The sequence below is a fragment of the Acanthochromis polyacanthus genome, chromosome 3 (assembly GCF_021347895.1).
Source record: "Acanthochromis polyacanthus isolate Apoly-LR-REF ecotype Palm Island chromosome 3, KAUST_Apoly_ChrSc, whole genome shotgun sequence".
NCBI classification, from domain to species: domain Eukaryota; kingdom Metazoa; phylum Chordata; class Actinopteri; family Pomacentridae; genus Acanthochromis; species Acanthochromis polyacanthus.
This window is the reverse complement of record NC_067115.1, coordinates 19,229,901-19,253,520: the sequence shown is the minus strand read 5'-3', so window position 1 is coordinate 19,253,520 and position 23,620 is coordinate 19,229,901. Positions and strand designations below refer to the sequence as shown.

General features: G+C 39.2%; 1 protein-coding gene across 7 annotated transcripts in view; it reads right to left on the bottom strand.

Moving 5' to 3' along the window:
- Window positions 1-23,620, bottom strand: part of myh10 (myosin, heavy chain 10, non-muscle) — a 67,582-nt gene that overhangs the window by 29,873 nt on the left and 14,089 nt on the right. For 2 of the 7 annotated variants that reach the window (XM_022206801.2, XM_022206802.2), the window contains exons 4-17: window positions 12,897-12,924; window positions 10,613-10,715; window positions 10,231-10,260; window positions 10,017-10,031; window positions 9,275-9,292; window positions 5,917-6,009; window positions 5,259-5,322; window positions 4,755-4,853; window positions 4,275-4,418; window positions 3,596-3,691; window positions 2,579-2,697; window positions 1,806-1,958; window positions 1,464-1,637; window positions 265-438 (exon numbers count right to left, since the gene is read on the bottom strand). In XM_022206801.2, the coding sequence (XP_022062493.1) occupies window positions 265-438; window positions 1,464-1,637; window positions 1,806-1,958; window positions 2,579-2,697; window positions 3,596-3,691; window positions 4,275-4,418; window positions 4,755-4,853; window positions 5,259-5,322; window positions 5,917-6,009; window positions 9,275-9,292; window positions 10,017-10,031; window positions 10,231-10,260; window positions 10,613-10,715; window positions 12,897-12,924 (1,310 nt within the window). The remainder of the gene's footprint in view (window positions 1-264; window positions 439-1,463; window positions 1,638-1,805; window positions 1,959-2,578; window positions 2,698-3,595; window positions 3,692-4,274; window positions 4,419-4,754; window positions 4,854-5,258; window positions 5,323-5,916; window positions 6,010-9,274; window positions 9,293-10,016; window positions 10,032-10,230; window positions 10,261-10,612; window positions 10,716-12,896; window positions 12,925-23,620) is intronic. The other 5 variants (XM_051946008.1, XM_051946011.1, XM_051946010.1 and 2 more) reach the window with 3 other exon arrangements.

The window sequence follows — 23,620 nt, the reverse complement described above, 5'->3', positions numbered from 1 at the left end:
AAAGGAGTCATATTTATCCTATACTGTTTAAGTAAGGCAAGAAATTACACACTTTATAGTAAACTGAAAATAACACTGAAACATTAGCTTTGTAACAGCTCTGACTGATGATTGCTTTTTACCTATGTGTCTGTCTTAGTAAGTGCTTGCACGCTCTAAATACAAACAGGACTTCTAAGAAAAGCCTCAATTTATTCCTCATTGAAAACAATCAAGCACACACTACAGTGGATTGTGGTTTTTGAGGAGATAAAACAAACGAACCTTGCCGGCATAGTGGATGATGCAGAAGTCGGCCTTATCTTTCAGCTGGCGAGGCTTCTGAAACTTGGTGTGTGTGCCCTGCTCCTGGATCAGCTTGTCTACAAAAGTCTTGTCCGTCGCCTTCGGGAACCAGCACTCCTCATCCAGTAGAGCCAACACTCCTGGAGGGTTCGCCTGAAGGAATTATTACACAGGAAAGAGGTTAAGGCTTCAGAAAGAGTGGAGAGTAATGTGGCCTGCATTTCAACAGCAAAACAACAGTTTTTCTTTCCTCTCTCATTTTTAAAATTATTTTGGTGGCATTCTGGTCTTCAGCCCTCCGAACCTCAAAAATGTATTTACGTTATTTATCAGCCAGAAACTGTAAAAACACCAAGAATGATTGCATCTGAAGTCTTTCAGCGATCCTTCAGCTACTCGCCTGTGACATTTTGTTGGAAAACTTAATCAACTCTAAGCTTAAAATTTGGCACATTTAATCAGCATCATTTTACGATACATGTCTTATTAAAAATTCAGCAAAAATAAACACTTTGTTATAGCTTGATTCTGTGCAAAGGAAAGAATTTAACACTACTTATCACAACCATGCAGTCATTAATGACTAAGCAGCGTCCAATACTCGCATAATAAAAATTCGGGGACATTTTGCATAAACTGGGCTCAGCTGCAGGTTGTGTTTGAACAGAGCAGATAATAAAACATTATGGCAACAAATAAACAGCAAAATATCTATATTATGTAGAGTCACCATTTTTCCCCCAGTATTAGTAACACCTGTTGGTAAATAATTCAATTTTGTACATGATGATTCCAGTTTTTTTGTCTAAAATAAATATTTTTTTTCTTGTTTATTTTATAATTTATGCCGTTATAATTTTGCTGTACTACACAAAAGAGAATTTTCAGTTCTCTTTACTCTTAGCCATAGTTGTACTGTTTGTGGTTCTGCTCGTATAGATAAGAGTGTTTGGCACTCCTGTAAAGTTCATTTATATCTTTCTTCATCATTAAACACGATTCTATGCTTCACAATGAAAGACAAGCAAGACACAAGCAACTTTTCTTCAACATTTTAAATACAAAATAAATCCCAATATTGGGAAATAATTCAGAAATAAGTGGAAAGATAAAAGTGTAAGTAGGTACATTTTCGAAAGCTTAATTTATATCATTAATAGCTCATTGTTCTCACTGACCGGCCTCTCAATGAGGTCAATGCAGGGCTGCAGGTCGAGGCCAAAGTCGATGAAGCTCCACTCGATGCCCTCCCTCTGGTACTCCTCCTGCTCCAGGATAAACATCGTGTGGTTGAAGAGCTGCTGCAGCTTCTCGTTGGTGTAGTTGATGCACAGCTGTTCAAATGAATTTAGCTGCGGGAGGGGAAAAGACATACAAACAAGAACGGCACTGTCACTGAAAATACCAACAAATCACAAGAACCGAAAACCTTGAATGCAGACACTCAAACATTTTCATTAAACAAACCAGAAAGCTGCTTCCTGTAAAGATCACAATGTTGAGAATATTCAAACACAAACCTGGAAAATCTCAAAACCAGCAATGTCCAGAATACCAATGAAGGAAGCACCCTGTCGTTTGGTTCTGTCCAGAGCTTTATTAATGCGATGGACCAACCAGCGGAACAGACGCTCGTATGTTGCTTTGGCCAGAGCTTCTACAGCAAAGTCAGCCTGGTGGGAGGCAGAAAAGAGACGAGAGAAGAGTGTTAAAACAACGATGTGACAATACAGGAATAGAGAGATGACCTGCTCAGAGTGAGAAACAAAGAAAAAAAAAGTATGTGTGAGCAAACAGAGACGTACAGTACCAGCATGAGGGGGTTAGATCTGTACGCGCTTACATTTTGCAGAGGCTACATAGTGTAAATGTTGAGAATGCTCACTGAATGTTGTCAGCTTGTTTTCTATGTTGTTTGTGTGTTGTTAGATTATGTGTTTCATCTCATCTGCAAGTGTGTGCAGAGAGATTTCTATCCAGTGATGGTGAGGTAAGTGAGGGGTTTGTGTTGGGTGGGCGATGGAAAGGCGAGCACACTGGGTGTACACTTGAAAACCGACTGAATGCAGTGTGCTGTTTGCATTTAGTAGTAGAACATAAAAATATTCAATAAACAGAATTTGATCACAGTACTTTGAGATTTTTTTTTCTGATCTGCATTTGATTTATTGTTGACTTTACAATAAATCTACAATTTTAAAACTGTTATGAAAGATTTCAGTCAGAAACTACAGATTAAACATCCTCTGTTAGTCGATATAAATATAAAAAACAACACACACAGCAAACTGACCTGCTCTTTAGTCTGTGCTTTCTGGACATAGTCTCTGCCTACTTTGATCCTTGGTGACAGGATGGCTCTGGTGAACTCCATTACATTCATACCCAGCAGATGGCACAGCTTCTGAGCGGCTAGGAAACAAACAGAAAAGACACACAAGAGCAATCAGATTAAAATTAACTCACAGTAGATATTAAAGCACATGACTGATTTACATCTGCAGGTGTGACTGTTTTATCAAGACCAAAAACAAGACAGCAGTGATTAAGTGTGCAGAATCTGAAGTTTGCTTTTCTAAGAGTGATATAACAGAGAGGAGGATCTTTCCCAGTATTATTGTGACTACAATATGACATTCGGCTTATTTATCTAAAAAATTATATAAGCAGGACTCATGCATCACTGTCACCAGTGGTAGATCAACAACACTGTTTGAGTTTCATTGATTAATATTAAGATTGATCACCCTTTTCATAATAAATGTGACAGGGGAAAATGTCATAATTCATATGGCTGGAGTTTGTGGAAAAGTACAAAAAGCAGAATCTGGACTGGATCAGCAGAGTCTTGCTAAAAAAAACAAAAACAAAAAAAAAGAAAAGAAAAAAGACATCTGCGTCAGTCCTGCATTCTGCTGTTGCATTTAGGAATATCTGGCTGAACTGTATCACTGCAATTTGTCTCATTCTCGATCCCTGTCTCCCTCTTTAAGTGCCAAATGTGCAGTGCCACATGTGGAGGAACTGGAAGGCTGTGGCCTATTTCCTTCAGGAGTAAATCCTCACAATGCTGGGGATTAATGGCAAGTTGACAGGGCTCAGGGACAGAAAAGAAATAAATCAGCAGCGCCTCTGTTCTGTGGATGAGGTACACAGCATGAGGGACAAAAACAGTGGAGGAGAGGAGTTGAAGTATCGAAAGAGGAAAAGAAGGAAGACTAGTGTCTTGACCTGTGGGCTGCTAAGGTCATAAAACAGATGCAGAAAAGGCTGATGTTTATGTGACTGTAAGCAAATCTAGAAAACCTACCAGTATTATCGGGCATCGAGGCTTGGTCAGTGTTCCTCTCCTTCTTGAAGACAATGTTACCAAACTGAAGCACTGAGGACACGACCTTCAACATAGCTACAAACAACAGAATCCACAGAAAACAACATTACAGTAGCATTTATCGCTTTTGCCTCACATTATGGTTTCCATTCAGTCAAACTGACAAAAATGAGGCAATTTCATGGTCATAAAGACGTGATGATTGGACTCTAATTAAATGTAAATCTCACTGGGAATTACAATTCCAATCAAATGTGATTTGGTGTGATCTGCATCCATCATTGAAAAAAAACATAATTGACTGTTAGCATGTGGGTTATAGCAGGTTGCACAATAAAGTGACAGGAGGAGATGCGTGTTTATCAGCAAATGTTTACATTTCCAAAAGACTGGGACGCCAGTCATCCTTTATAGCTTCATATGCACTGCTGGGTGAGTTTTAGAAAATGTGACAATTTCTTTCTCAGAAAGATCACATCATAGAAATGAACTGAACAGAGCTGCTGTTTAACTGTAACTTTAACTCTGAATCAAAAAATATCTGTACCAAAGAGTGTGATTGTTGCTTTAGACCCAGGTTTTAATGATAAATAAAGTCAAAGCAACTTATTTGAGGAACTTAAGTGTGTATTTCATGTTGGTGTTACAGAAAGCATACCAAGAATCTCCTCGTGGGCGAAGCTCATGATGTGCATAGCTTCCATGGTCTCATGGAAGTTGTCTTTGTCCTGCTGGCCTGGGATTGGGATGTTACCGTTGGACAGGAAACGGTAGTTGTTGAATCCTTCCAAAAGCAGATCGGCTGTGGAGAGAAAATGGAAAAACATTCAAAATCATGGTTCAGATGTGATCATTCCCCCAAAAAGGTATGAATTCAGGTTCGTATGCATTTATAGTTCCAAATAAATGCATAGAAACCTAATGACACAGTCAAACAGGTATCCATAGTGTTACAAACAGTAAAAGGAAATTACTGATTTTGAGGACCAATATTCAGATTGTTAAAGATTAACTGTGTAATGAATAATTATACATTTGCTTTGTAAAGTTCTACTGCTAAAAGTCAGTTAATGTGTAGAGTTAAGACAGACTGATGTACTAAGAGGGTAACACACTCTTTCAAACTAAGTCTACTCACATTTGAGGTGCTCTCCAGCTCCAGCTAGCAGCTGGTAAAAAATGTGGAAGGTGCGCTCATCTTTGGCTTGACGAATAGCTCTGGATTTCTCCAGTAAGTCTGATACATAACAGTCAAGAAAAACAAATCTATTTGTTGGGCCAGTTTGCCAAATGTCTAACCAGCAAAGTGATATCCAGTAAATTGATTTCTGAGATGGGCCTGAATGAGTTGCTGATATGAATAAGCCCAAAACTAAAAGACTCTTTTGTGTCATAAAGGTTCATTCGGTTACAAACACAAAAATCATTCAAAACTCTCAAAGAATCCTTAAAGAATATGTTGTATAATAAAACTAAAACGATGTTGGAAATATTATACCTGTTCGACGTACACGTCAAATTGATTGAGACCACAGAAACAAAATGTTCCTGCTTGCATAAAAGTTCCCTATTAGATTAGCCATTTTACAAATATCTCACCTACAGACTGAAATGTTTAGCTAATCATTTTAAAACAGGATACAGGTTTCAATATTGGCCCCGACAATGTATCCGGTGACATCAAAGTTGATTCGGATGAATTTCCCCTGCAGAGATTAACACAAAGATAAATGTTCAGGAAGTGCACAAAACAAGATTAAAAGCAATCCATGGGCAGCATAATGAGTCTGTTGTAACAAACACTGAAGCCTCTTAACAACGAGAATCTCAGTGTGACGGTAACAGACTAATGTACTGAGAGTTAGCATGAATCCTTTATGAACATCAGCAATGGCGCAGATTATCTACAGGGCTGACAATTATATTTTATCCACTACAAAACAACATTTATTCTGATCATGTTCACTGATACCAAATGAAACTATTGATATTATAACACAACTTTAAAAAAAAACTTTGCTATAGTTTGACAAATGAATCTGCCATAGAAGCACTTAAGCCACGACTTCACTCCCATCCCTCCTGTCCTACACCACTACTAACAAGAGCTGCCTTCAGTCTGTGGGGCTCCAGTAAGCATCCTTAATGACGAGCAGGCACCAGTCTCTGGCTAAGCAGTCTCTATGTAAGAGCTTACGGTAAAGGAGGCATGACTGAACTACTTTCATGATGCAAACACCTGTCACTGAAATCTGATTTAGAGTTGTGACAGAGGAGGTCGTCTCAAATGTGTCACTTACGAAACGTGACGAGTTGTCATTTTTCACAGTCTTTGCATTCCCAAAAGATTCCAGGATGGGGTTGGCTTGTAATAACTGTCGCTCCAATTCACCCTAAAAACAAAACAAACAAACAAACAAAAAAAAAACAGAGAGATGTTAAAGGAGTCCTTCTGTCAACCTGTAAAAGTTAAGACCAACAAACAAAAATGATGAGAATTTGTGAGTTTCACTGACAGCTGGAAAAACAAACATGAACATGCAAAGACAGCAAGACTTGTGGTGTGTTTTTATACAGAGAGACTCCACATACATTAAACCCATGAAGGTAAACTGAACAAACAAAACCAGAGAGAAGATGACAGCAATTGTCACAGTTAAACTGTTAAAAATCTTCACTGTAGCAGAAAGAGAAAACAGTAACTGATAGTGGACAAAGGTCAGTTGTCTACAGTAAAGTATTTAAACATTTTTTTTATTTAAGGATTCAAGCAAATCTCTCGACAGATGAAGATGTTTTGCCCATTTGATTTGGTGCAATGCAACTAATCTACCATGGAGCAAAATAAAAACAATTAAAAATGCTTTGTAAATCAGGCACACAACTATCAACAGGATTTGTAAACAATCAATAATAATAATAACAATAATAAATGAGAATCATGTAAACCAGTCATTATAATACAGTTGTTTTGTGTTCAGTGTTTTTAATGCATATATAAGTATTTTTTAGCTGTTCTGCAGTGGTTCACACCGTCTTGAGTGTTTAAAGATTTCTTAATTTCAAACCTTAGGTTAATTTCAACTGTCTATGGGAAAAATGTGGTGCATGGTGCATCCCAAAGAGCTTTTCACTAACTGATGTGAGACAATGTGGCCACACCATCTACTAAGAGATGACGTTTTTATGTGATAAAGGATTCAAGTGAGCAATGAAAAAAAAACAACCTTGTTCCCTTCTTCAGTTTGTACAAATGGACTCAAAAGGGCTTCATGTCATTCCTTCATCATCAAAACAGCCCTAAATATTCCAAAAATTATTGTCACTAAAAAGTCTTTTTTAATGTTGGCAATTTGCTCTTGTGCTATGACGCAGAGAAACAAATATCTTAAGTGTTTGGTAAACCCACCAATTCATCGACGAGGACACAGTTAAGAAGTAATCAGGTCACACTCAAAATAATAGTTTCAGGGAACCACGACTTGGCAGTGAAGTTGGCAGTGCACTTTTGGACTTTTTGTATTTTTCAAGCACATCAGTCAGTCAGTTAATTCCATTTGCAGAAATTCAATCTTTTTAAATTTAAACTGCAAATGAAAAATTATCCTGAACTGAACCCTCTCCTGGCAGACTGAGGACCAATGACTGACGCATCAAGGTGTTTGGTCATTGCTGGAAAAAACAATCCGGGGAATTTTATCTTCTTGCCGTGACAAAAACAAGAAAGCCAATCTATGACAACAGCGACAGTTTATCATATTTTTGTCAGGCTGGACGCTTGAATAAATACCAAAATGACTTGTGCAGACGTTTAGACAGGTGTTTCCACTATGCTTCAATCTAAGCCACACTGTGGACTTCGTCATGACCAGAGAATCCAAAATGACAGAGAAAAACAGTTTCTTCGGCACCGTTATTTCTCTTCTTGTGGCTGACAGGAATACTTTCCCATTACAACAGAAATAGCTCCGCACACTCAAGGTTTGCGTAGGCCATTTTCCACCAAAGGGAACTGAGGAATCTGCATTGCGCTCAGGATGTGAGACATGTAATGTGATCTTTGGCCAAAGAGCATGATGGGCTGCTTTTAATTGAGTTTTTGAGCAGCTGGAATGAAACAGGGCTGAACTGGATAAATGAGACACTCCTCCATCAGAGCAGCGGTGCAGCCCACAGAGGGCAGAGGATTCAAACCCAAAGCCTTTGTTTCTACATAAACACAGGCCTGTGGTGCAGCTCGGTACTTAAAATTGTTCATTGGCAATCTCTACTCATCTGTGTGGTCTGTTGTGCGCACAAAAACAAAGAGCAGATTACAAACACCAGTGGGTGTCCAATGGCAGCATTAGGAGTTGACCCACATTCCTGTTGCAAAGTGAGCATGTCAGACATCTGACAGCCAGCAGGACTGGCTCCTCCACTTGAGATGGCCAATTGTTGTGTAGCTGTGATAAAATGGAAACAATCTGAGGCTTCAAAACGACTGAGACATACACTATCAGCCAGCACCATAAAAAACAAACAAAAAACCCCCATCTCTTTCAAACTAAAAAAAGATCCCTCAGCACCTCCATCCCACTATTTCTTTTTCCTACCAAACAGCTACAAGTTTGTCTCAGTGCAGGCTGTTTGGCTTTGGAGCAGCACTTCAGGACAGATTTAGTGGAGTCAAAGAGGATCAGTCACAAATGTCCCAATAAATCTTCTGAGCCGGTTGTGGATGTGTACACATGGTTCAACATCTGCTTCGGAGGTCACAAGGCCAGACAAATATTACAAGTCTCTCTTTCCACCAGCAGGAAAAACGAGAACACTGGACAGGAAACAAGCCCATGTGGAGGATTCATTGGGGACGGATTCTTAGGAAGAAAAGAGGTCAGACGCAGTTCTACATGAGCCACTAGGTCAAGTGATTAGGATGAGCTGACTTGAAAATCAGCAAACCACTTTGATCATATTTAGTATAAATGTAGGCTAAATATTTTGGATGTGACCACTAACTTGATATTTACAAACATACTGTAAGTATTAAGATACATAACATCCAGTAAATGGGAGCAGTACCGTGAAGCAGAAAGTGGTTAGGATTTCATATTGCCAAATCTTTACACCAAGTATACTGAGAGATTTGATTTTACACTGATTAAGTGGTAAATGCTGGAATAACATTGACCAAACAACTAATTATTACATCTGACTGCAAAAACAAAAGTTTGTAGCGATGTTTGGTATGATCACACCTGTTTTATTTACTATTTAGACCAAAAACAGACTACAATGATTTTTTTTTTTTGTGGGGATTAAAAATTTAATTTTAAATCAAAATCTCAGTACAGGTCCAAAAAAAACTGTCCGTCCCTTGCCAGCAGATTGCTGATTTCAAAAGGAGAAGTCCTCACATTGTAAGTAATGCAAATGAAAAAAGCAGATGTTATTGGATTAGTGAGGACAAAAAGTAAAGATCATGCAATGCAAAAGTTAAAAGCAAAACTACAGCAGTTGGATTAAGGCACACGGAAAGCATCTAGTGCCCAACTTCAGTTATAATAAAGCGTTAATAGCCAGATGTTTTATCTGATGAGTGGCAACAGAGTGGGTAAAGCACCCCTTCTATATAGTCAGTGAGGTGAGATAGGTGAGAAACTATATGCTACTCACATAAAACAGGGGTCCACTCTGTAGGATATGGGGAGATTCAAATGTTAAATAAATAAAAATAACAATAAATTGCAGTTATGTCATGGATACAAGTGAACCTGTAGCTAAAGCAATTCTAAATGATGTATTAACATCTATGCAAAGCCTACAGCAGTCTATGAATGGAATTAGCAGCAGTTCTTATTATAATATCTCAGTGGTCTGTTATCCTGGTCGTCAGGATCTAGAGTGGTGGTGCAGTTCTGGATTAACGGGTAGGTAATCGTACCCTGCATCTCAGGTACACTGTAATTCTGTGTCTGGTGAGAGGGCTACATGGACTACCTGCAGAGCTCTAGGTCCTGAACACCAGGACAGAGAACCCCTTCAGTAGTACAGGGAACCTTACTAATCTTAACTTTCTGTAGTGATTCACTTAATGCTTTAAAACCAGAAAGGTGTGATCAGAAGGCTCTATCACAACAGTCAGAAACACAGATATAACATCACAGATATAATCATGGAAGGATTGTACACATTAACATAAACTACAAGTAGCACCTTAATAACATTTAACAGCAAAGAAAAAGAGAAAGAAAATCAAGGTTGAACGAGTGGCTACCAGAACAAATACAAAGAGCATGCATGTGATTACGTTCTACAGTTTGACTCACAATAACAGCAAGCAAGTACGCAGTATGAAACATCTGAACAAACACTATAAAGAGTCTGAATAATCATGCCGCCATTAAAATTTACTTACAACTGCATTTTGTGCCTGACAGAGAGAGACAAAGTAGATGCTGAATATGCTGTTCATATGTGTTTAACACTAGGTATTTTAAACTATGTTTTAAATTAATCACTGCAATAGATGCTCTATGAGCCCAAGTAATGGAATTATTATTTTGTTTGAAAGGAAAATGTTAGTGTAGCATGCACATGAACACGGTGTGTAATAGAACATAAAAACTTGCCTGTAGTTTCACTGGTTTAGGTGATTCTGGCTGTATGTTACAAATAAACAAATATAAATTGTTAGATTGTGCACAAATACAGATGTGGTGCACAAAGCTATTGCACCTATTTCAGGGATTCGATGCATCATCACTCACAGTCCACAACAATCCTACCTCAGTCAAATTGCCCAGTAGCTTTAATTAGTAGCTTAAATTCTCTATATTCTGAACTACAGGATGCACAATTACAGAAGTAATTCATTTTTCATTGAAATCCACAATTAACATCACATCATATTTCTATGGGCTCTTTTAGTTTAAGGCTTGGAGCATGCATAGCTAACTTAAAATAAAGTAGCGAGAAAAGGCTGAGAATTGTTTAGTTTAACAGAATACTTACAGGAATGTTGTGGTCTTTTCTTCCTTTGTGGGAGGAGGCAACATGTGCCAGGTACTGAATGACCTTTTTCGTGTTTTCCGTCTTGCCAGCTCCTGACTCACCTCTGCAACGCACAAGAACACAATGCACAAAAAAGAGGCATCCTCAGAACAGTCAAACACTAAACTATTCATCGACAACCGATCTATTAAGTGGCCATAAAAGGCTGGGTCGATAAATCATAGTAGACCAGCTTTCCTTTAGGTTTACGGATTTTCAGGTACACAGCTTTGAGTTTAGGGTTAAAAAAAAGTCTGCCAGAAGATTAGGACTGTCCCATTTTCCACTACAAAGGCACAAATATAATCTCAAACCAACCACTGGTACATATCTAATCATGTGTATCCTACACTGCACTATATTTTTCAGCATTTGTCAGTCCAGTTTAGCAGCTGTGGTTGCTGGCATGCATCTCACTGTTCTGTAGTACGGTGACCGTGGCACAGAAAAACAGGAATGGAAATTTCTCAAGACCTTCGAGCCATGCAAAAACTTTGGGGGATCAGTTTAGATTTAGAGCATACCTGAGGTTTTACAGTAAGCGCTAATTTGCATACACCAAGTATGCACAAAATATTGTTTTGCTTTCAGACTGTGTAAATGTGATGCAGCTGAGAGAACAAACCGACAGAGTGGTGTGTAAGTGCTGTCAATTTAGTTAGCCACTGTGAACAGAGGGTAATGAGGGAGGGATTGCGTCAATGTGTCTGTAGTCGGCCTTGGACTGCTGGGTGTTACATTCCTCAGCTCCTCTGTTTCAGATATTCACATAAACAGGGAGTGCTGACCTAATCAGAACTTGTGAGGCTTCAGTGAGGCTTATGCAGTTTGATTTTGCACCAAAGCCCTAAACAATGAGCACAATTTATAGTGTATAAATGAGTATCTGTGAGCATGCAGCACATTTTCAGAATATACAACAACTAATAAATACCCACATTATGCTGAGTCAGTGGAGGGTTTTAGTAAAATATAATTTTTTGTGGAGGCTATCGTTGCTCTCTTCACAAAAGCAGAATGTTGTGGCTTGAAAAATAGCAAAGAATGATGATGGCACCAAACCATCTGAGGAGAAATGTGTGGGAGCCTTTTGGATTTGATACTGCTGACGGAAAATTGTGGATAAACTAGGCTAATAAAAGGCTTTGAAAATACCACTGCCTTACACTTTTCTGTAGCTACAATATCTCCATTTAACTGATACTGTGTTTGTTTTTGCAACCAAGTCCTTCTCATCAGCGTTGTGTTCCTTGTAAACATAAAACATGTCAAAAAATATTAAAATTACAAAATGTGTATGTAAGACCTTTTGAATCAGAGTAAATTATGCTTTACTAGAACGACGCCCCTTCTAACTATCTAAGTTTTGTTTTTGAATCAAGCAGGTAAGAAAGCGGCAGCATGATGTGTTAATAATTATATGTCCTCTGCACGTCCTGTACACTTTGCACTTTATCACAACAACAAAGCTGACGTGTTTCTGTCTGATAATGTTGCTCTTGTAACACACATATAAGACAGTGGAGACCCCATGAATGAAATATTTTAAACGAGTTGCATTAGAAAGCACTGATTTACAAATTATTTTTCTCTTGATTGAACTATATTTTAATTGACAGTCTAATAATACAGTTAAGGAATTGGAAAGGAAACCATTTTGTAAGGTGTGCAAAATAGTTTTATGTGCATTTAAATGGCACAAAATAGCATGTATGCCTTGTCGGTCATGTTGCCTGAGAAAAAGAGCTGTTGCACGGCTCATGTCTTGATACCATCTCTGGCATTTTCTTTGGCTGCATTCCTGTCATCTGGAGACGCTTGTCACTGAAATGACACCAGAGGGCTGTGAAGCAGAAATGTCAGGCATTTCTCAGACCCACATTTCTCTTCAGTAGTGATGGTCTGCCCAGCATCGCCCTGACACTCGCTTTAAAATAACTGTCAAGACCCACTGACAGCTGGTTCACTTTCACTGCTCCTATGAACCGTTGAAATTTAGAGGTAGCGTAATTACTGTCGCATTGAATTTTACTTAATTTAAACCAAACAATGCCAAAGAGATAAATATGCTGCACTATGTGATAAAATTAACAAAATAATTAAACAGAAAAGGCATGAATTTGGGCCAAGTGTATCAGTTTAACTTGCAAAACTATGCAATTGTGGGGCCTGCATCCTTAAAATGGTTTTATGAACAGTAACTATAAGATGGATCATTAAAACACAAATCTGGCAGTAGACTCACGTGCAAAGAATGGACTGGTCCTCTCGATCTATGGGAGAAAAGAGGGAGAAAAAGTGGAAAAAATTGAATCATCAGTAAAATATTCTGAAATGATTCCAATAATACTATTATATATGCAAACTTTATTTTAACCGGGTAAGTCTGATCGAATTTAAACCTCAGAACCAGACGGTCAGTTGGTTTGAGAGATATATTTTTAAAAAACAGAAAACCACACCATTTATCACAGCAAGAAACTGCAAAACAAAAAAAAAAAAAACACTGAGGGATTTTTAACTTCACAACAGTCTTTAAATGTGTCACTTCAGGTTACTACAATTTCATATAAAAATTTGTCAGAAATAAAAAAATTGCAAGAACAACACTGGGTAAAAAATGGAAAATTCTGTGCTACTCAAGACAACTGACAAGCCATTACTGGTTTTAAAAAGTAAATAGCAGAGTATCTCTAATGCGTAAAGTCACCATTTTTATAGCATTGGTCACAATTCAGTTTTTTGCAAATAATCCCCCCCAAAATATGTATTTTGTGTATTTCGAATGTTTTGTTTAAGATTTCATGGCCTGATGATTTTTCCATACTGTGCTGTTTCCATAGAGGTGCATAATTTTATACTGGAGTGAAATTAACACCACAGACAGGAAAGGACCAAAAAACATCCAGAAACTGCTGGAGGTTCAGAGGGTTAAAATTTGCACAATATCTTTACTCAACCCCAAGTGTCATGTTGTTTTTCCACTTCTATGATCATTCATTAACAAACTGGCAGTAAAAGGCAGGGCCCATTCCCCCTTTGCATCCAGCCTCATCATCACACACAGTTAGACCAACACAGCCCACCTCTAATCTACTCTAATAAGAAGATTCATGTCCCAGTAAATTTGTGTTTCCTGGTTAAAGTAGCTGCCAATTTGATGAAGACTCATGAAGCCTGAACAGTAGTTTTTATAATGTATTTGGGATATACTGGATGTAGACTGCATATTGGGGCAAAAGTTTAATTGAAAACAGCTTCAACCACTTACAGCATAATAATACTAACATGACCCAATTCTTGCGTTCACTGTGCTGAAGGCAATTCGCACTTTGTGATCAAGTGGCAATAAAATACGACCGTTAATGTGCCTCTATAAAGCTCCAGGGTATTCCTGACGAGAGTGTTTTGTGAGCTTTTGAGAGCGAGATGGATCAGTCATCTCGAAGCTATATGGAGGAAATTAATGGTGGTGATGTCATGGGAAAACAGCACTCCGTCTTCCCATCAATGGCCCCCCACAGGGAAAGGGCCCCCTGTCCAGTCACATGGTTGGCTGAGCAGCAAGAAGTCCAGGGATTAGATAAAAGTCACCAGACTCTCTTCATTCTGCACTCTATTGACTTGACGCTGCACTATTTGTTCACCACTTAAACGCTTTTCCTGATGACAAAAACGCAGCTGAAATACAACTGAGGAAATACTGGGATCAGGATTATTTATCAAGACTATTTATTTAGCAGTGTTATTGCACTTGACAGAATACTGCCTGTGAATTCCCATCACGTTTAAAAACTTGAATCAAAATACAGTTTTCTTTACATGAAATCACAGTCTTAAAAATCTTAAAAGTGATCTCTGAATTATAGCAATACTAAATCATATGAATTTATCCTCAAATACAAAATGCAGCTAGCTTTTAAATTCTTATGCTATTGAAAACAAGTTGAAAATAAAAACCTGTGACTTCTTTAACAGTTCAAGATGAATTGTTAATTGTACATCTGTGCCATTTGACTCTGGCTAAGACAGTTTCCTGTATATATTGATGAGCAAGAGGCTGTTTAGTAAGTGGCCAAGCCTCAGAGGAGACTAATACCGCAACTCAACTGCAAACTGTGCATGTTTGTTAATTGAAGAGTTACCTCTAGCTAGTGATTGATGAGCTGATGCATTAGCAGATTGATGAAGAAGACGTAATCCATCAGTAGCTCAGGGAAAGACCCTTTTTTTTTGCCAAGCTAAAATACAGTTATATCTCTGAAAAAAAGACCATTTTGGCTTTATTATTTATGTATTGTTGATATTCATCTAAAGATGCGTTTTGAAAAATTTAATTCAGGAGCTCAGAAATATCCTGAAACAACATCTTGCACTTAGCAAACGGTTGCAGTGCAAAAAAGATCTACAACAGATGTAAATGCAACACACCAATAAAGCATAATTTCTTGAAGAAGATTCAAATTACAGCAAAAGTGGTGGTAAGAAGGGAGAGCAAATCATTTGTCTGATTGGTTATTAAAACTGTTGCATGGATAAAAGGTAGAATATTTCATTATGATCCAACACACTTTTTTTTTTAATCAAATTCTGTGACTTTTTCTTTACAGTCCGCTAGCTAACCATTACATATGCATGCTAAAAAAATCTGGTGTACGTACAGTTGGGAAATAAAAAAAGTGGCTTAGACGGATCCACACAACACTAATCCAGCATGTATAATGGTAAAAGGTAGGAAATGTGAGGGAAAGGGGAGACTAGAGGTGAGAAGTAGGGATGGACATAATTAATCGACGACTGATAAATTGATCATTAAGAATTTCGTCGATGACGTTCATTTCTTATCGATAATCAAACAAGTTCTGTTGCATAGCGTGAATCTTGAGGAATGCAATGAAGTTGGCTGTGTGGCCGCAATTAAAAAATTTACCACATGGGGGCAGTAGGCTATTTGAAAAAAGACGGCACAAGCAATTTCCAGTGAGTTAAACTTTCCATGTTTTCTATGAGAAGTAGGCTAATCATGAAGCGGCCACGGCAAAGTGCTGTGTGGGAGCATTTAGACTTAAATAATGACTTAGTTAACTGCCGGCACTGCGAAACTGTGTATAAGTACAAGTCTTCCACGACTCAAATGATGTACCACTTGAACACCGTGCATCCAAGCCTGTTAGGTGGCAATTCATCCTGCTCTCAACCTAGCATTAGCTCGGTGTTAGCACGGACACGGAGGAACTGCGATGCACAACGAGCAGAGAGGTACCTGTGCATTACGGCAACGTCGGTCCCCTCAGAGCAGGTGTTTTCAGCAGCTGGACTGACGGTCACCAGGCTACGATCACGTCTGACCCCAGAGCATGTTAACATGCTCATCTTTCTTAACAAAAATCAGTAGACTGGTGCTGAAGTTATATGTGAGTTACTGTTTTTGTATTATTATTATCAAGCTCTATTCATTGTTGGGCAGCTATAAGCTCTCTCGCCCTCTTTCGCCACTCGGTCTTGTTCAGACGTGTAATAAATATCGTGTAATAAATTTCTCGATGAGGAAAACACACTGTTCTTTATTTTCATTTCACTTAGATTGTAGCCTATAAACAGCTCATTTAAATATAAAAACATTAACAACTAATCAAAAACCGATCGTTAATTCTCCCGACGATCGATTAAGACAATTTAATCGAATGCCCATCCCTAGTGAGAAGGATTGCAAATCTGGCACATGCTAACTATCTGATACACCAATATCAACAATCTTTCTCCAGAATTGCAGACATCACCTTTAAACCTGAAAACTCATCTTTATTCTTCAAAAATTAAATATCTATGAGTTTTTTCCATTAAAATAAAGTCTTTAGGCTTAAATGTAACACTACACAGGGTTCTCGCCAGGATTTTTTTCAGCGTAACGGCAGGTCCTCCTGCACGCGCGCGCAATAGACGGGAACGCGCATGCGCGCATGCGCAATAGACGGGAACGGGTCAATCGACAGGAAAGTACGGCTGAGGTGGGGAGACATAAATTAACCTAGATAGGCACCCAGTCAATTTAAAACAAACGCACATGGCGTTATCTGTCAAAATAACAGCGCAGCGGCCCTAATCACAGTGTTAACCCTTCCTGTTCGGCCCGTGGTCAGGAAGCCCGGGGTTAACCTCCTTCACTTCCTCAGCAGCCGTAGAGGCAAAGACACAGGAGCCCAGCCGTATCGAAGAACACTGCAGTCTTTATTGTCTATCAACAGTGGCTGAACCGCACAGTACCGACAACCCAGCAACTACACACCTCTCCACCTCTACCGACTGCCGTCTCGGACTGCATTCAAGGTAGCTTGGACATCTCGCTCTCCCCCTCCCTCCCACACACACACACGCTGCTCTCTCTCCCTCTCTCATGACGGAGCCACACACTCTCATAACAACAGCGTAATCTTTGAAATGCGCTGGCGTAGCGGCCCTAATCACAGCATATTCTTTTAAACTGAGCGTAACGGGCCGTTAGACAGTGTAACGGGCTGTTATGACAGTGTAACGGGCCGTTACGCTGAAATGCACTGGCGAGAACCCTGCTACACCTCTGCCTCTTTTACTATACAAAGATGTATGAAGAAGAAAATGCTTGCTCAGGAATGAAAAACGTATGACGTTCTGCCTTTGTCTCCATTCAAACTTCTGCCACTTGCCTGCAGCTCAAGCACACCAGCTCACTTTAGTCTCTGCTCAAACGTTGCAAAACTATACAATGAATAATGATACGGAAAGCCCAACCTTGCAAATTGGTACATGTGAACCCCTGGCTGTCTGAAACTGTGTCGCATCAGTACACTTCAGTTTTGAGGAGTAAAAGCTCAGCCATGCTGTTGAATTCTTAGTTCACCCAGGATATGTTTTACAGTGTATAAAAACACCAAATGGGCAAGTTAACACAGTAAAAAACTAGATTTTTGCCAGTAGGGGCTTTTAACCATGCAGAGGAGCAGAGTGCAGCAGAGGGCAGTGCAGAATACTAATACTCCAATCTGTTACGCTCTAATTTAGTTCAGCATGATTCATCTGGTGGCACCTCGATCTCCGAGTCACCTTGAAGGAGGTAGAAGGACACGTTATATTCAAAATTTTAAAACATTCAAAGATATACAATCTAAACAGGTGGCCAACCTGCATGTCAGGAATCTAGTAGCGAGTCAAAAACTGTATTATAAATGGAAAAAATAATTAAATTTGATTCACTGTTCTCTAATAGTTTGCTTTTTGTTGTGGAAAAACTGGTCAAAACTGGTGTAGATATTGTGGGAGATCATGCTGTGAATATGTCAAGTCATTTTGTACATGTGTCCCACGCTGGATTGTACTGCCAGAGTCGAAGGTTTCCTAAAGCGCTGACTGTGTTCCTTTGGGATGAAATAGATGGAAGGTTATCTGACAGAGGACACAGCTGGACGGCTCATCATGGACAACTTGGGTTTCCTGGCTTTGACTAGAAATTTCCTGCAGATATGCGCTGTAACAAGAACTGTCCTCACACACATGCACCAAAGCTGGGCTGATCCTTCAGAATCTTTCATGTCATGATGTCAACTGCAACACTGTCAGCACACATGCGATCACAATCCTCCCTTCAGCCCCTGCTTTTGTCACATCACTCCTTACATTCACAACCCTATCTGAATTAAGCACAAGGGCAGCACGCCTCAGAAAGCTCCTTTATCAGCTGCAGACACACGGGAAAGATATGATCCAGTCATTGTGAGGCTGTTCACTTCCACTCACCACCCTAACATTTGTGCTGAAACCTTAACAACCTCTTCAGACTGAAAAGCACTGATTACTGGCAGAGACTGTGTGTCTGAGTAGATGAGAACTACCATAACAGGGACAGTTATTTCCATGGCATTACTTAATGGTCATAAGAACTCTTTTGTGGGTTTCGCATGATTGGCAGTGCTCTTTCCAACTTCACATGACTCCATTATGTTGGGGGGAAGTGCAGACATCCCAAGGATATATAATATTATTAGCTCAAGAGAAAGATGAGGAGTTTGAAAATCCCTTTCAGTACTTCATTTAGATATTCAAAAGGGCAAAAAAACAGATCATACAAATATTAAGACGGTGTTGTATAAATAAAGCAAGTGATTCAGATCGGCAGGTTTCAGTGATATTACAGAAGTGGAAAAGATCACAGATAAAACTAGAACAATGATAGAAAAGATCTGCGTTAACGGCCTTAGAAAAAGGGTGACAGTAAAAAATTTGAGGACGTCTTGCAGCTTTGACATAAACACAGTAACTCTGCATGTGGTGTTTGTCCCTGTAAGGAGAGGGGGGAAGAGGGGGAGTTGCTCTCAGCTCCCGACAGTGAGCTCATTGTGAGGATGTGGCACACTGGGCCTGGGCCAGTGTCTGCCACTGATGGCTAATGCCTGTATTTAGGAGTGGCAATGAAGTGCAAACACTCACCTCAGAGACCAAATCCTGCACGCTGATCAAGTCATTACCAAAGTGTCAAAGTGGGACAAAAACCTCCACAAAGCCACAGTGATGTAAGCAGGGAAACACATCAGCTGAATGTTCAAAGCGATAGAGACCAACGGGCAAGCACAGTGCCATCTCATTAACAGGAGGAAATACAGCTATGTCTCCATGCTGCCACTGAAGGCAAAGGAAGCATAATGTTACTGACAATATCTGATGTTCAGGGAGTTTATTAAGTCATTAGTCATCAGCTTCCACTGACTATCCACTGAGCTATGAAATGAATATCAAATACTTCCTTTCTTTTTCAACATCATTAAATAGTTTACAGCTTACCTAGTCTCTCACCTGAAGTAATTATCTACAAAAAATGCTGGTTAAAACACATTAATTGCACATCTATGATACATAGTTTTTAATTCTGGAAATGTATATGAAGACTTATTTCTAATTACCAACAAACTGTGAACTGTACAGCCAGCAGATGTTTACTTAAGAGGCCCTGCACAGCCACACAGGTGATTACAGTCACTATTGTTCACTTGACCTCCAGTCAGGTGGGAGTTAGATAATGGTATGTTTTGAATTGTGTGATAATATAAAACCATATCATTAGTGAGCACGTAAATGGTCAAATTTGTTCCTGACACGGACAACAAAACCAACATAAGATGAAGGAGATGTCCTGACACATCCTGAAAAGGGTCTAAACAGGCATTGTAAAGAAAACAGCCACTTTGTGTGTATGAAGACTATGGCAAACAAATGAAAGCAAATAGTCCACAGCTCTGTCAACATTATTGTCTATGAAGAGTGCCGTAGCCGGAAGAATTATTACCTCCGCCAGGAGGTTATGTAATCACCGGAGTTTGTTTGTCTGTCCGTCCGTCCGTGTGTGTGTCTGTGTGTGTGTGTGTGTGTGTGTGTGTGTGTGTGTGTGTGTGTGTGTGTGTGTGTGTGTGTGTGTGTGTGTGTGTGTGTGTGTGTGTGTGTGTGTGTGTGTGTTAACAGCATAACTCAAAAAGTCATGGACAGATTTTCACCCAATTTTTACAGGATGTCCGAAAGAGCACAAGTAACAATCGATTAGATTTTGGAGGTGATCCAGATCACCGTCTGGATCCAGGATTTTTTTTGAAGGTCTCTGTCCAATTGAGAGATGACCTGGTGGCCATCTCTCAGACATCCTTCGACCTTCAAAAAAATCCTGTTCCGGACATCCTGTAAAAATTTGATGAAAATCCGTCCATGACTTTTTGAGTTATGCTGTTAACAGACACACAGACACACAGACACACAGACACACAGACACACAGACACACACAGACAGACACACACACACACAGACAGACACACAGACACACAGACACACGGAGAGACAGACAGACAAACGGCATGGCGGAGGTATGCGCTCTCCGAGTGCTTTTCTAGTTATACCTGTAATGATCCACGTGTGGCCTGACCTCATAATGCCCCATATAAATGATGCTACTAAATGCCTTGTCCGGCAGCACTAACCTGTGCGACAATCACCAACCTTTTCAGTCACAATTCTGCCTCTCTAACTTTCATTCCATCAACTCATTCCACAGAAACCACACTGCTGCAATTTATTCCAATTACTGAAAATGCAGTGTTCTACAAATTACGCTGTTTTTCAATGTTGCATCCCTGATACAGACCCTAAAGCTACAGACATGGCAGGTTACTTTAAACGACCAAATCTTTGAGTGGAAAATACTTAACAATGATTATCCAAAGCCATCAAACTATGGCAAAATAGTGGCTTAAGATTGTGGTGGCCAACTTCAGACACAAAAACTGTATCATGACCAGCATATATTTGATTTTCCACCAAAAATAAAGTAGTGGGCATGTATCCCGTGTGGTGATTATAGGATTTTCTTATAATCTTGCTTGAATGGAACCAAGTGTTGCCATGAAACTAAACTATAAAATCAACAGTATAGTAATCTGAATCCCTGCTGGTTTTTGAAGAAGTCTGGGTGTCTACAGTGTAGTTTCTGGCTTTACAAGCCATCTTATAACACAGAGGGGCTTATGACTGTTTATTAGTTCAATGCCTGTGAGCGGTTACACTAATGACAGGGCGCCAAAGGGATTTCACAGCCTATTAAAATAAGGCTGTTTTCAGTGGCATGAACCAATACTTGTCAATCACCTTAACGCACCTCCTAACTTTAAGAAAATCACTGACAAGTAGTCAAAAGGGATTGGACTATCCCTCAGCACAGAGGTATTTGTCAGCAAGGATATAAAAATCAAAGCAGTCAATCATTTCAGAATATCCATTTTAGGGCTAACACGGCAAAAATCTGGTGTGGGCAGAACTGAGTCTGGAGCTTCAGCCAAGGACTTGCAGATGCAAACTAATGCGATGGAGATTTGAGTGTTTGGTTTCCTATATGGAACATTTCTGAGAAGAAAAGTCTGTCATGAAAACTGATAGGAAGATTAACTGTGTTTGGGAAAAGCTGACAACGAGATTTGATTTTTCTTCAAGGTATTCATACAAACTGAAATGATGGAAATCGCTTAGGCAGCCTGAATTTAATAGCTACATCAGGTGCAAAACAAATCAGCAGAGACAGCTCAAATGGCAGCCAAAGAGAAGTGACTGGAGGGAAGAACACAGTAAATCTGTGTGTGGAAAAGGAAAAATAAGACATACTGAAGGCTACATATTAATATAGACGAAAGGGAGAAAAAAGTAAAAGGAGACAGGATAAGATTTAAGTCTATTCTGCGTCATAATATTGTATTAGAAAATATTAGAGCATTCAGTCCAGTGGCTGATGTATAGAAAATAGTCAGTGGGTGAAGTCTGTAGATAAAGAACTAGTCTGACAGAAATCATTTCACACTAGATTCTAAGACTGAAATAATATTTGGCAGTTGATCCACATCTAAGCATTTCTAACAGCAACTAAAGTGGAATTAGCTGCACCAAGAATCCCACAAAAACTTTAATGTGGAAGCAGATGCTATAGGAAAGAAGTTCCAGATTGTTTGAATATAGTTTTGTGTTCCGGTTACAGTTTCTGATTAAGTATAAATCAGTTTCAAGTCCTGGTAAACACGTTTCTGTGTGTGGGTCTGTGTGCCAAAGAGGTGAGCTTTAGCTTAATGCACACAAGGTCTCCACAGAGCAGAAATATTCAGTGATTCACATCTGGATGCTTCAATCAATTATTGCATCAGACTATTTCAAAAGGAATACAGACGAATGTTTTTGAGTCACAGTGAAAGAAATAGCTGTGATAACAGTTTTGATTGTGTTACTACCGTTTCAAGCTTTTAACTGCAATAGAAGCAGAACTGCCACTTTAGTTACAGATGGCAAAGTTTCACTGGCTTTAAACACATTTGCTCTTTTTGTTGTTGTTTTTTTGACTAAAAAGCAAGGTTTGGGAGAAGAAGAACAATAGTTTCACTGATTCTAAATCTGTCCCTCATCCACAGCATATTTTGTCAATGTTCTGAATCATTTTTTAAATTTGAAAATATTTAGTACTGAGCCATGGTTCAAAAGGCCATCAAAGCCATGCCTGCCACAGACCTGATTAGGACCAGGTGGGTCTGTATTTGCTGAAACTGTTTTGCCAAGATAAACTTCACTGAGCTTGTTTTATCACACATTTTTGATGGTGTGAATTACATTACACTCTTAATTTTGCTGAGAATTTCAAGGGAATATGCCTTGCATTCTTCAAATAGTTCATTTCATTTTATATTAATATCAGTAATGCTGCTGACATCAGAGATGAGGAGTGCTTTGATCATTTTTTAAAAAACAGACCTCTATAAGGGAAATGAAAGAGCTTTGCTTTGGGAAAACCTCACTAAGCCAAGATGAATCTAGCTGGACTTGACCTAATGCCCTGATTAAACACCAGGGAGAGACTCAAGAAGGAGCTCTTTCTGAATTTCCACTGAAACAAAGCCTCCTTGTTTAGTAACCCCACCTGGGACACATGCAGTACTGTTGTTGCATGTCCACTCTTGGAATCCATCACAACTGCTGACATATCTTTCTTTTAAAGCTTGTTTTTACTCAAGCAAGCAAATGTATTTCCTTGCAATAGTTCCACATATGATAAACTTAGCTTTTAGTTCATTAGTGAACAAACATCGACTGAGCAGTGAGGGCAATTTATGTAAAGTATCTGGATCTCTAATCAATGACAGATGTGCACTAAGTCCTCGAGGTCTGCTTACACACCCTGTCTTTGTTAAGTAACACTTCATTTAACATCCCATCTGAGCAATGACTGGCTTCACAGTAACGTTGCAGTAATTAACAGACCCCTGCGAGGTTCAGACACCCTTCAGTCATAAATATGATTTGCAATCTGCTTGCCTCCAAAGGTCGTGAATAAGACGCAACAAATGATTTGTCTCAAGTGTTCTTTCATGTTAAGATGGCAAATGACACGACAAAGTGTAAACATAAAGTATGAAAGATCTAGAATT